Below are 14,952 nucleotides of genomic sequence, written 5' to 3'. Positions count from 1 at the left end.
AATAATTGAATTAATCTCCAATTAGGAATTTTTCATTTCCTCCGAAAAGAAGGGCGTCTAATCACAATAAACCTGTTATCATCGGATAAATAACAAAAATAAAAGTAATTTACGACGGAATCAGCATTCCAGGCTGAAGTAATATAAGGAAAACAGGAAACATACTTCGTTTCCCCCGGCTTGCATGGCCCCACCATCGAAAATGAGGTCAATGAGAGTCCATCGGGAAGGCCTCCCGAAATGGCATATCATGTGACAAAGGAAGCTTAACGACTTTCTCGTTTCCCTTAACTGGTTCTCTCTAAGCTGCTTCCCGAATGATAGAAGCGAGTTTGCGGGGAAAGGGAAAATCGTAGAATTTCTCACCCTAGGGATGTTTCAGCGTAAGTTTTATTGCAGGGCAGCGAAAGTCTTTCGTCTAAAATTGCAAGACTACCAGATCCGGAGCGGTAATCTGGCAATTTAAAAAAAAAAACAAAGAACACAGAGCATACAAAATACTGTCTACATTAGTCTTGATTATTATTCCTTATATCAGCATCATCATCAAACGGTGATGTACCTAATGGCTGTCAATCCGTCACAGTTCATGTGAACTCTCTGGGACACATGAAGGCTTTTTACATTCGTTATGTGCAATCACCTGAAGCTTCGTACGCTATATTTGTAACGCAGCCCATGAATACATAATTGGACAGAAGACGTCACTGCTTTGGAGAAGAGAATAGTACAGTTGGGCACTAGCATTACAACTACCTCCTGGCGGTGTCTTTATTCTGCCCAACCACTCCCCCTCAGCAGCAGTCTATCAGCTGTGGCGCAGTAGCAGTAGCAGCAGCGGTACGATGCTTAGAGCCTGTCGTCGTCGAAAAGATGGATACGGACACAAGCGAGCAAACTAGGCAACTGGGGCAATGGGAAAGCTCCCGAAAACGTAGTGGTTTTACTTTTTCCTAACGAGGAAAGACGGCATTTTCGTTGCAGAAGCGAGCTTTTTAATTAAGGCCCACAGTTGCAGCTCAACATTTATATTTAAAAAAGTATTTTGTGCAGTGGAGTGCAGGAGGTTCCATATTCCTTCTATAGTTAAAAGTCCTGTAAACTGCAAAACCTCCAGTAATAGGGTGATTTATATATTTTGGACAAGCGTTACGCATACTCCATTTTGGACTTTTACGGCAAGATCAAATGGGAAATGTCCAAAATAGAGTAGGCGTAACGCTTGTCCAAAATAGATAAATCACCCTCGATGTGATTAATGAATTTTATCACATTCTTTACTCAACTGTCCCATGTGAGGAAACCAAACCAAGCACTGTTAGGTGAATTAGAATTGCTTCTTTTCCTCTCGTTTTCAGGCTGGCATCGCTATATTGGAGATTAGGAGGTGGAAAAAGGTACCCAGGATCCCATTTCTCGGGAAAAAGCGATAAAATTTTTCCCTCGACTTAGGGTCAAAGAATCGGGTCTGCATGGTGGAAAGTGAAAATTTGGCAGGGCTAGCTCATCCTTGTACGTTCGGAGGATTCACCAACAACAAAAAATGTGGCCAGCTCCGGCGTGCTGGCGTGATCAAATGGGAAAATCGATGACAGCGTAGCAAAACTGGGTTAATGAAAGTTTTATGCTTCATTGCAACCATGAACCTGATAAGTGTTATCAAATGTGAGTTTCTTGCGTTGTTTATGCACAGGTGTTTCACTTTCGACTAATGTAAAACGCTTGTCGTTGTCTGCCAACTGCGTCGCTTAAAATGTGTACGTTTTTTTTCAAATCACAGGCATGAGTAACAAGTATCAGAACAGTGAAACATTACACATAATATATTGCTTCGAACCGGCGACATAAAGTCTACGATAACACATCCTGACCAGTTGAGACGGCAGACCGTGCTGTGCTGAACGAAAACAAACGTCGGGCCATCTCGATATTTTTGTAACGTTTCCAAAACGGCTGACGAGCGATAAACATATACTAATACACCTACATGTCTATCCGCCGGTAAAGCACAGCACAGCCCGGGACGCAAAGATAATAGATAACGAAGACCAATTCGGTCGGCAAAGCGCTAAATCTGTCTGCTTACGGCTAATGGGCCAGTTAAGGACGTTTCGTAGAAACAATTTCGGACCCTGACAACTTTATTGCAACCGTAGACCGTGTGTCGTGCTGATGGCTAGATTGAAAGCCCTGGAACGACAACCGCAGGGACAGCAAACCGTTTGGAAAAGCCGTTAAACGGGTTTGAATTCGGACAGTCATGATTTGGCTTGATGTTTGTCGCAGTAAAATTAACTAGGGTTCGTTAACCAGTAGTGGACCCTTTTTCTACACTGGATACAGAGATGGATGGAGACAGGATTTGTCTTGATTTATTTATGAAAATTATGCCATAAACCATGCCATGTTAAGCCGTGATCTACATCTATTCGGTTTCAATTAGTAATTGCATAATTCATGTAATTTATTTGAATCTGCTTGAATTTCATGAAATTCCTGCTTCTTGTTTTTATAGCATCGTACTTCGAAAGGTATACCGTATAACATTGAATGCGTTGATCTTTTGCAATGAAGATTTTTCTACGTAAGTATGTGAAACTTTTATGCGGCAGGATGCCACGGCATAAAAACGGCGTTTCATTAATTGCCAATCGGTAGTAAAAATCACATCTATTTTAATTGACCCGAGTCCATAAAACGTGTAATGGAGCTCGGTTTCATCACAGGTTTTTATGGCGTTAGATCAATCCAAAGAGTATTGTGAGTTGTTTTAAAAGCAACGCTCAAGAAAAATTAAGCAGTTTCTGATTTACCTTATGAAATTTTTTTGACCAATGTTACTAATTTGAGTTTTAATGATAGCATGCTCTTTTCGCTTTGATTTTGCTCTTTTGATTATTGCCCCTCAGACAAGCAGAATATAAAAAGTCTTATATTGGGCATTTATAGGGCTAGTAATCATCTACAATATTGCTAGAGAAAGTAAAGTTTAATCTATTGTATTTACGGCGCTATTGGGATGCAATACCGTTGTTAGCAAAAATAACACTCTTTTTGCTACCAACGGGTTAGCAATCTTATAGTGCCATAAATACAAAAGACATGGCAACGCTTATTTCAACAATATTGCAGATAATAACTAATTCTACAAATGCCTCATGCACTACTTTTTCATATTCTGTTAGGCTGAGGTGCAGTAATGAAAAGAGCAAAATTGAATGGAAAATAGCATGCCAAGCCTGGACCTGTATGTTATTTAACATCGCTATTGAAGAAGTGATCCGACGAGCGGGTATCGAAACGAGAGGAACAACCTTCGGTAAAAATAAACAACTCTTAATCTTCGCAGACAACCTCGATATCACTTTTAGAAACTTTGGTACGGCGGAGGAAATGTATGTTAGACTAAAAACGGAGGCTAGGAAGATTGGGTTGCAAATCAACGCGTCAAAACCAAATATATAATAGGAAGAGGCTCCAGAGAAATCAACGTTTGCTTCCCACGGACAGTAACTATCGACGGCGATGAACTGAAAATGGTTAATGAGCTTATATATTTTCCTCCGCAAGACCCTTCCATCAAGGGACATACGCCACCGCAGAAAGCTGACGATGCATAAAACACCAATCAGTCCGGTAGTCCTCTACGGACATGAGACTATAACTTTGCTTACGGAAGACATACGTGCACTTACCGCATTTAAACCAAAGGTGTTGGGTCCGAATATTTTTGGCGAAATACAAATGGTGAGCGGAGAATTGCGGAGGTGTGTTAACTACTAACTGCAGGCACTACTTGGAGAGATCGTAAGTAAACCTGACGAAATCGCAACGATGCCAGAAGACTTTGCAGTGAAATCTGTGCGCTTCAAGGACCCCACCGATACCAGGAATAGAGGGGCCCAACGTGCTAGATCAGGTTGAAGCGGACTTAGGTGTGTCGAGACACTCAGCGAATTGGCGACAAGTATCCCAGGACCGAGTATAGTGGAGAGGAATTCCTAATACTACAAGAGCCACTCGGCTCTAGGCCGCTAGAAAAAGAAGAAGATTGGTTATCGGTCGAAGTTCTTGGAAAATCGCAGTGCTTTAAATTGTTCAAAAAATTGTAAATTGAGGATTTTGACATGAGAGATGAAGAGCGTGAAAAAGCTGCGAAAATGTTCGAGGATAGTGCAGATCCATTGAATATGACTGAAGAAGCCATCTTCATACGCTTGGAAGGACATGGAGTTGGAGAAGATCCGGAAGAAACGGGTTCCACATGAGCTGAACGAAAGAAAGAGGTTGTTGTTCTACCGGATTGTGACTAAGCGTCAAAGATCTTGGGTACATCTAGAGGAACCATCAATATTTTTTTAGTATTTTATCACCGCCATTTATTTGATCTATTGTGATAGAACCATGAACGTCGGTTGCACGGCCAAATCGCTATGAAACAATTGCTGTGTGTTTGTTGGGATCAGAAAAGCTTGATCTACTATGTTTGAGCTACTCAAGGTTGGCGATACCGTTAATATTGAACGCTATCGACAACAAACGAGACAATCCCAAATATTTGGCATATTTATCTCGTTGAATCTGACTACCCGTCGTTTCTTAGCATCTGGACAAGTCAATGCCAGTACCCGATGAAACTCACCCACCATTTACAACCATGTTTCATACTTCGGAAAAACCCGGAGCCGAGTGTTTTTGATATCACAGAGCATAGCTTTTAAGCATAGCATAGATTAAGTTACGGGTACTCCTATCCCTATCCCTTCATAGTACCCGTGACCTTAGTGGTAACGGGTAACAACCGGGACTGGACGCCGCTAAACGAAAGGATGTGTTTGTGGAGGATAAAAGGCCGTATCTTCGCGCAGCTAGAGGCAAGTTGTTCACCACAGGGCAGTAAAATCATCATCAGGGATTCGAACGTCCCAGCTTGCTAGGGAAGCGATGTGGTGTGGCCGCGTGGCCTAACAACGATAGAACGGTAACGACCGGCGGTGTATTAACTTCACAGCATCTCGAGGCCTAGTGATCAGAAGTAATTTATTATCCCGATATTCGCAAAGCCACCTAAAGATCACCCGACCAACGAACAACCAACCAAATCAATGACGTTCTTATCCATGGCCTGTCGAGAACTACGGGGTTACTAGATGAGGTTCTACATTTCTCTATGAAGCTATATGTTTTGGCCGTCGAAGACGGCGGGTGGGGCAAAATATGTTCGGCCCTCAGAGATGAGGTAAGGGCGGCGCTAGCTGAAGAAATATGGAATGCACGAAATGACTGGTTTAACGCACTCTGACACCAGCAAGCGATGGAAAACATAAAAGAGTTTGGAATAGCTATCTAAGCATTACTATGAGGGAGAATCTGGTCAAATATCGGCGGGCGCCAAACGAGTTGACCATGATCCTGAGGAGATATTAAACAGCAGAAGGAGGACAGAGATCGTGAAGAGTTGGAACAATTGTTCCGAGCTGACGGCTCCAACTAATTATATGGCAGGATAAACAAATTTCGTAGGAAAATCCGATCAAGAACGAACGCCAGATGGATGACAGTTGGAAGCAATTCTTCAATAACCATACAGTGGTGAGGAAGATGGCGGTATGGGCTAAAGATCGAGAAATCGGCCAGTCGAAGACTGATAGAAACACCCGTAAGGTTCGAATCCCGGCAGAACTGTACAAATATGGTAAGGAACTACTAGTAACGGCACTTCATTGAATAATTTTCAGGTTTTAGGAGGAGGAAGAACCAACCCAACGGTGGAATTAATGGAAGGAGTGGCTTGTCCCAGTTACAAAAAGCGCGATCGGTTTAAGTGTTAAAATTTCTGCGACAAAACGCTGGTCAACAAGGTGCTCGCAAATCTTGTTACGGCGTCTATCTATCTATCTATCTATATATGTATATGCACTGGGGGAGGTCATAAATCCGAAATGCCTGGACGGTTCTTCATCAGACTTGGCATACATATTCCATGATATAAGGGAATCAGCACTGGGAGGTTGACAAAAAAGGGGGAGAAAAAGGGTTTACGTTTCTCTTGTTCAAACCGATTACATTTGTATAACTAATTTTGGGAAAGGGAGAGGGGCTCCACGGACCTTCCATTATAGGGATTTTTATAGAGTACACCGATTCATAATTAGCTACGCGACAGAAGGGGGAGCTGACTGGGGAGGAAGCGACAGGGAGGGAGACGAGGAACATGAGTTTGTATGTATGTTCCGCCATAGCTCCGGAATTTCTGAACTGTTTTTCACAAAACATCATTTGTCAAACACATGTTTTTTGGCATACAAGTATTAGCGCTTGGGGTTGACTAGAGAGCGAGACGGGCTCTTGCAAGGGGAGAGAAAGAGGGAGAGGTGTTTTTCTTTTGCATTTTGAACGATAGCAGTTGTACAAGTTGCTGAATTTCTGACAGCCCATTAACAAGGGGGAGGTTCAAAACTTTCAAAAAAGAGGTTCAAAAAAGGTTTTGTGTCGATTTATAGGGATTACTGAGAAGATGACAGATTTTCAAGTAGTTAGGTGACAACATGAGAGGAACTGACAGAGGGAGTAAACACATCCAAATGAAAACAATGGGTTTTGTTTCTTGCATTATGAGAATTTTCGTTACAATAACAGATGTACAAGCGACTGAGAGACAACGAGGCCCGAGTAAGATCGGACAATCAGCTGTTGAACAAAAACAGAAGGTCAAGTTTCGAAAACGGAATGTAGTACCTAGGCTTTGCCTTCGGAGGCTAGGAAAATTGGGATAAAAATCAATATGCCGAAAACCTAATACATGATAAGTAAAAGTAGAGAATTAAGGGGACACCACATTCGTCTCCCACAAATAGTGGCTAATGACGACGATGAACTTGAATTGGATGATGAGTTCCACTTCAATTGGTTGATGAGCAGGTTTAGGGGTAGGTACGTACACTTACCGTATTCGAACGAAATGTGATGCAGGATAGTGATGCAGGCGTATGAACCACTTCTTGGATATCTATCATACATCTGGCGAAAATCAGGCACTTAAACTGGGCCGGCTATATCGTGAGGATCAGGATACCGCTAAGGGCCACACCGTTACCAATAATAGAGAGGTCCAACGGGCTAGGTGGCTCAACTTAATCAAACCTGGCTTGCGAGCGTCGAGATGCTCAAGCAGAGTTAGTGCTGAGTAGTCCAGGAATCGAGTGTAGCTGAGACGAGATCTTGATACATTACGAGCCCACTCGGCTATGAGATGTTGATTTTTTTTCTATGTTGGGTATTTTTATCACTGCGACCATTTGTTTGATCTATTGTGATATATTCCCCGTTCTATTATAGTTATGTTGTCAAGATAACGCACCACAATCAGAAGTGATTGTCATTGTTTGACTAATAGCATTTGTCCAGCCCGGTGATGCACTTCGGATGAAGTGCACTACTGCGCTGGGAGTTGTTCTCCAAATATCAAAGGGTTCTAACAGCCCTCTTTCGAAGAACCTTAATCTTTTATTGAGATGTTGAATAAGAACATATTTACATAGAAGAATTATGTTCACCAACACACTACATACTGATAAAAATAGCTAAGAATAGACTACTGGTGAAAAAAGATTAAAAAAAAGTTTAATAATTTGTCACACAACTATGGCCGAACTAAAACTTTACAGCGGGATAGAATCTTTATCTTGAAGTCACATTATTTTTAATTCGAAGACAAAGCAGCTGAATCCGAAATTCTTGGGTGAAATAAATTTCACATTTCCATAGAAAAAAAGGAAGCTCCTCGCACAAATGTAGCGCCACTTGATCCGTCACATACCGCGTTACGGTGTGTGGCATGCATGTGTGGTGTGGTGTGGTGTGGAGTGTAGGGAAAAATTCTCCCGAGACGCTTGGTGGGATATGTACCCCCAGCATCCACTAAAGCCCGGGCATTTGAGGCCGAAGTCTGCCGGAAGAAGGTGGCAGTGAAGTTTTTCCTTTCGCTTTTTTTCGCTTCGTACTCTCATCAGCCACTGGCAGAGCGCAAAAGGCAGCGCTACCAGTGGCTGGGAAAAAGTAGTCCATCGATTTTTCATTCTTCATCTTTCCTGGACCGGAAAGCGCGGGTGGTGTGCACCGTTAGTAGGGATGAAGTGATTGCTCTGATGTAATCGTACCAACGCTGAAATGGTTTGACTGCGGAATGCGGTCTTTTTAACTGCACAATTTAGCAAACGGGATGTATTCTTATATTTTATTAATCGCAAGTAATGACGTTTTGACAATTTTCTTTCATGGAAAACTTTCCCCAGGGTAAATATGTACTCAAATTGTGATATGTTTCTGTCATTTGGATGATTCGTAGAAGAAAAATAAAACAAAAAAATAAATCTACTTACTTGTCAATCCTGGCTCCTCTTCCGAGAACATCAAGAACCCTTTGTTCATATCTTGCGTGCGTGGGGCAAAGATGGAATCGGTCGCGTGTTTTGGTTTGTTACAGTTGACCGGGGCAGCGGTCGAAGCCGGGTCTGGTGGTGCTCCACCACCAGCGGTTTGTGGATTGAACGTCACAAATAGTTTTGCTGTGACCGATTGGGGAACCTTGCGTAGTAGGGCTGTTGTTGTTGTTGTTTTATCACCAGTATTTATCGCAACGGCTGGCAGTTCCTTCTTCGGCACAGGATTGAAAATCGATGCCGTCACAGACACTGGGCGTGGTACACTGGCAGCAGTAACTTTCCGAATGATGCACTTGCCAGTTCCAAGCACTTTAATCACTTCCTCCGTAAGTGACTTCTTCTTCGCTGTATCTTCCGACAATAGTTCGGGTTTGGTAGTGTGATTATCAGTATTAATGTGATTAATATTTTCTCTCAGCACTTTATCACTAGTCTTCACTGGAGTGTCCGTCACTGCGACAGAATCTGCTTCCGAAGCGACTGATGTTGGCGATTCCGTAGTTGATTTCTGCTGACGTGCCTCCAGTTGAGCACACGAGTATATTTCATCTTTGTTTTCGACACCACTGCAAAAGTTTTAATTTGGGATTTTGAAGGGTTTTGCGTTTACCAGTAGTTCTACTCCGGTAGCACCGCTCAGCACAACACACGATGTGAGGTAAATTTACTTTTCACTGAAATTTTCCACCAAACTTCCCACTGGCGATTTTTTGGATTGACTCGGTTAGTCAATCCTAGCAGGAACTAGGTTGGAAAATCCAAGGGAAAGTAAATTGACCAAACCAATGCACTTTATCTTTTCTCTGCATTTTTTTCTGGTTACCACATTGTAGTGGAAACCCGAATCGCACCGTGCTACTCTCGGGAGTTGCTTTCACGAAAATCGCGCGCGTGGATTGCTCTTTAATGTCTCTGATTTCGGGACTGCAAATAAAAAATAAATACTTCGCTTTCCTACACTGTTTGCTTGCTGAGGTTCTTTTCTTTTACGAAGATTTGGAACACATCAGAAAATTACCGTTTGTGTAGGTGAGGGGAAAAATACTTTCTCATACTGCTAATATAGCCTCCCACATTTTGCTGCTACAGAATGTAATGCGAAGTTTAACGGAAACACAAGTTCATTTTGAAAACCAGATTCACAATAGCAAGCATTTGTAAATGCTGCTTGCTTATTTTTATAGTGTAAAAACGGTATTTGATAAACTAAAGTTAAGAAATATGTTGCTGCTTACTATGGGGAAACGATTACTGTTCAGATTTAGCAATAGTTCAAAAATAGTGGTCATCCAAGTCTCTTTTTTCTGGAAGAATCGTTGCTTTCTGAATACAACGAAGTGCAATTACGCGGCATCATAATTTTTTCAATGGCAAATTTTAAAGGAAACTTCAGTTTGGAAAGCGCAACCTTTTCCACATACAGGACACACAGGACGAAAGCAATTTTCCAGCTCCTCAGCATTAAAGCGTGATTTTGGTAAACACACCCACACAATCTGTTCCGACTCTGTCGGCATTTCCCACTGATCTGCTGACTTGGTGTTTTCACGTTGTGCATCAACAAACCACTCGCCCGTATCCTATTTATAGCGGCGATCGCTCTTATATATCGGTTTGGATCGCACCAGTCTGTTGCTGTTCGTCCTCCTCCACATGGGTAAATTTTTCAACCAACAACAAGCACAGCCTCTATTAGACAGGCCGAGTGTAGCAGTTTGTAATGAAATATTACTGCTTTTTTACCATGCACAGCACATTATAAGATTATAGACAATTTGGCCCCAAGTATTCCCCGACGTTAGAAAGAAAAAAAAACTCATCCACACTTGACGAATAGACGCTCATTAGTGCGGTTCCAACTGATTACGGTATTATCGGAACTATGAGTCGTAACTGAGTGCCGGATTTCCGAAAATGGCTCGGGCATTGTTTTTCTTTTGTTTGTTAACGAAAAAATTCCGTCAATCATAAATATTCCGCTGTTGCATCTGTTGGGTGGCAATTAAGTCATCCGAAGTTTTTTTTTGTCTATCCTTTTGCGAGCGTGTGGCAAACAGCGAGTGACAAGCGAACGAAATTTGAAAATAGGTTTATTTTCGCCGTCGCATCAGGAATAACAAAACAAGATGCTTCGAGGAATACAAATTAAGGGAGCTGGCGAAGCAAATGATAGCATTTCTCTAATTTCGATCGAAGCGAGAGAACGGCTTAAAGACAGTGTCAGAAGTGCCGGCAATGCAATTGGCGCAACGCGCACTCGATCACATACACACATACCACCAAAACAAGCAGCACATGTTTTGGTGGTTGATTTTTGGGTTCACTAGTATTTTTGAAAGCTGATAAGGTTCAACTGGCGAGAAAGACAGCGAGAGAAGGTGAGGGCTTTCTAGCAGGAGGAGGCACACTCGAACAATCCACAATTATCGTGGTCGGGCCGGATTGCGTAACCTCTGAGGCTTATCGAATTATTTTGGTGTCGATTAACTGATGCTAGTAAACAGTCACGTTTGAAACGAAATTCGAAATCATGAAGTTACTACTTCGGAGAACACTCGTTTTGTTTGTTTATACATTCAAAATATAGGATGAAATAGCTTGATTTTATGCATTTATGAATTATTTATTCTGTTTTATGATAAATCAACGATTGAATATAGTTTTAAGACATTCCTGCATTATTTGCGACCAACGTATGAGCGAAAAATAAATAATATCGATTCTTAGAACAGACCATACTGATAACACAGCAAAATGATAACATAGTCAATCATGTCACTTGTTGGGATTGAGAAAAGGAGCTTTTCCATTGCATTCTACTACTATACAAAACACTAAATATTCACAAATTCTATCAAAAATCACGAAATAATTTTAGACAGAAGTTTTCTGTGGCATGGCGACCGTGACGGGGCATCGTGAGCCCAGTCAAATGATATTGAGCGTTGAGAAATTGAGCAATTGAGCATTTTAGGCGTTTTATCTCAAAGTTTAATCGTGAAAACCTAATCTATTCTTACTTTTTACATATACGTTAATAAATTCCATGCGAAAATCGACCAAAAGAGAAACAAAATCGAATGAACTTGACCCTTGTGTGCGTGCTAAAAGCGTAAAAAAGTAACGAGTACTTTGATGGCATGTTTTATATACTTTACTAGTGGCCTAAAAATTTCTTAAAGAGTACATATTACTTTATTAAAAGCAGTAAAACATTAATTTACAATCAAAAATATTTAAACCAATCTAGTCGTTGCTGAGTAAATATTGTGGGTTCATAGTGGGAAAGGCGCATATTTTCTCAATTGTTAAAACTGATTCGAATAATCGTTCTGCAAGTTTTAATTAAAAAAAATCACTTAAGAGTGAAAATACATAAACTCCTCTATTAGAAAGACGGAAGAGATCATTTGAAATTCCTAATATAAGAGCTATGTCATTATGAAACCATTATAGAAACCGGAAAAAATGGCTAAATAAAAACTAATCGCATCATTTTTGCAGCCTTTTCCCGATGGTAACCCCCCTTCCGTAAACAGCTACCGTCGCCGCAGGGAAGAGATTCAGAGCCAAAAAAAAAGCTAAAAACTTTATCTGCTCCTCAGTTCACAGAGGAACCGAGGCAAGCTCAACCCGTACCAGACCGACCGAATGCGACGTTGCTAAACAAGACAAATTGAAAACAATTAAATCCATTATATAATTCATACACGCAAGCAGTCGGCTCTGCTGCTACTCTACTAGTAAGTACTACTGCTGCAGCACACGAAGACACGAAGAAGCACTCGAAGCAGCGCAGCGCAGCGGAGAGAAACGATCAGCGACGAATGTGTAAACCGTGCTGCAGCAGGGCCCAGAAGCTGCCAACTAGAACGCAAAAAGCCGGTTTCGACGCGATCTGCGGCGGGCCGACCGCGACATACCTACACGAAGCTCTAGCGGTTTGAGATTTATTCAAACAATCAGTGAAAGAACGATCTTTTGGACCCGATGTTTGGTCGGCAATCAGGCGAACCGCGCGATTACCCCTTTGAAACGTTGATTGGTAAACAACACGCATGATGGCTCCGGCGCGTAAAGAAAGATTGAATTTCACCAAACCTTTTCATATTTGCGTCATTATGATGAGTTTCGCAGTCGTAAATGCAGCTCAAATACAGTCGTAACTGTTAACTAAGTTGTTCATTGCAGTAAATCGTGGGTTCATTCGAGTCCCATTTTGTGTCATAATTCAATTTATGCCGTTGCAGATGGACTTTTTCCTCCTAAAGCGTCTACATAATCCAGCTTATGAAACTTCAGCCGGACCTGACTTCAGAGGAAGATCGCTGGGTACTTTAATTCAATCAAAAATTGTCGCCTGGAGGAGGTGTTTGTCAGCAAACCATACTCTGGCAAAACTCTTCCTGTCGCTGGTGGTGCTAGCCAGCCGTAGGAATCAATTTAGAGTAATCTACTCGTGCTGTTTGGAAGCGAAGTCGAAATTTGAACTGCCTCCTGCAGCGGATCGCTCTCCGTGAATCTGTCCAGTAAAGTGTAGGTTAGGTACGTGAAGGCGACATTCTGTGGAAACGTGGAAGTGAGGGCCATAAAATTTGACTTTGAGCGGGCCGTCGTCGGTAATTAAACAAAGTGAGTGATTCGACGTGGCCGATAAAGCATTTTGCCAAATGAGAAGAAATCCTCTTCGTGGCTGTTTTTTTTGGCAAACAGAGAACATGATGCTGATGACGATGATGATGAATTCGCTGAAAGAAACTTTCCGTGACGCAAGACACAAGCTGGCTGCATAAGCACACGATCGCTGTTTGCCAGTGTAAACTATTCGCGACACACAATTACGAGTCACACCGAAACGTCAGTTAATTCAGGGATGAATTTCATTCAATAGACGTTTACGAGAATGTTTATCCCGGTAGAGAGTTCTAACAACAAAAAATAATCAACTATTATTACGATTGTCGTCACTGGAGACTGACCAGGAACGTTGTTAGTCGCTAATTGTCTGCTGGTGCGAAGACTCATGCACGAATTTTGTACAGAGAAGACAGCCATTTTGCTCTTCGGATATCAATGATAGTACTATAACAGGTCCAGCATCGTGTTTTTGCTTTATGCACACCGAAAACTATTTAAATATCTAGTAGGGTCTGGTGCTGCTTCGTCGTAATCGCCTATTCCCGTTCTATCCAATACAAATTATTACGAATATCCATGTTTTTTATGACACACAATGCAAAATTAATTATTCCATTACTCGGAGTCTTGGACTCGACAATACAGAGTAAATTTTTAATCTGTCTATTAAAAACTGTGAAATTTTAACTGTAAGTGCCATAGTTTTTATACTATATAATATTTTAAGCACTTCGGATCCAGAGGCCTGCATGAAATGACTGCAAAGATTTTTTTGCCTGATTTTTCGAGCTTTTTTACACTCAAGTCAGATAAAATATAATATGAAATTACTATCCATCCCGTCTAGTTTTCTTACAAAACTCTTTTTTTGAATTAAAAACTTAACCCTCAAATGGGTGTGATTTGAAGCTCCAGAGCTACATATGAAATTTGCTTTGAATTGGCATTATGAAAAATGTATTTAGAATAGATATCTTAACATATTGACATTAATATCACAACATTCTGAATATCGCGAATTTGCGCGAATTTTCCCTTTTTAACTTTTGAAGAAAAAGGAGATGTAGAACAAAACGATTAACCTCAAAAGTTTTCTATGAGTAATTAACATTCTTTAGGCCATTGCAAATTATTTTTAAAGTTTTTGTCACCACCCCTCCCCCCTTGGAAATTGGCTTGAAAAATCGGGGCAAAAAAATTTGTAGGATATGAGTTAATTTTTTTATAAAATATATTGTCCGTGGGTTTTACAACCTGAAAAACTCGAAAAATGAGTGTACGAGTTGAGTCAACGCTTTTAGCACAAAATAGAAATGGAAATTCGCACAATAAAATTTCCAAAAACCTTCAAAAAATTTTTTTTTCGTAGATTTTTGCATGGAAAATACACTCAAGTCGCTTTTTACGCGAAGGATACGTCCCGCATAAATCAAAACCGCGTAAATTTCGAAATTTGCGTAAAAAAACCGCGAAAATTTTGAAATTCGCGTAAAAAACCGCGTAAATTGCGAAATTCGCGTAAAAAACAAACCGCGTAAAAAGCGACTTCAGTGTATATTACAAGCAAGAACAGATTTGGTTTTCACGTTTAAACTTTAAATAAAAATGCGTAAAATCCATTTTTTGTTCGATTAAAAAAATCACTTTGTTTTTTTTTTCAGGCCCCGCCCCTCCCCCCTTTCAGTGGCCCAACACCAGAAGGACAAATACTTTATAAAATCTTTGTATAATGGCATTATTTCAGTTTTGAACAATATCAGAAGTGAAAAATACCTGGGTAAAGCGTTATAAAAACGAAAAAGAGAAATTAGACCATTTCTTATCTGGCGCTCCTCCAGATAATTATGTTTGCATGAATATCAAAACTGGA

The 14,952-nt window shown here is 40.9% G+C and overlaps 1 protein-coding gene across 2 annotated transcripts in view; it reads right to left on the bottom strand.

Moving 5' to 3' along the window:
• The window catches only part of LOC128745193 (protein similar), a 252,184-nt gene that overhangs the window by 31,659 nt on the left and 205,573 nt on the right, over positions 1–14,952 (bottom strand). For both annotated transcript variants that reach the window (XM_053842211.1, XM_053842212.1), the window contains one exon: positions 8,382–9,010. In XM_053842211.1, the coding sequence (XP_053698186.1) occupies positions 8,382–9,010 (629 nt within the window). The remainder of the gene's footprint in view (positions 1–8,381; positions 9,011–14,952) is intronic.

Source organism: Sabethes cyaneus, chromosome 1, assembly GCF_943734655.1.
Source record: "Sabethes cyaneus chromosome 1, idSabCyanKW18_F2, whole genome shotgun sequence".
Lineage (NCBI taxonomy): Eukaryota > Metazoa > Arthropoda > Insecta > Diptera > Culicidae > Sabethes > Sabethes cyaneus.
Note: the sequence above shows the minus strand (reverse complement) of the source record. Positions and strands in the feature narration are given on the sequence as shown.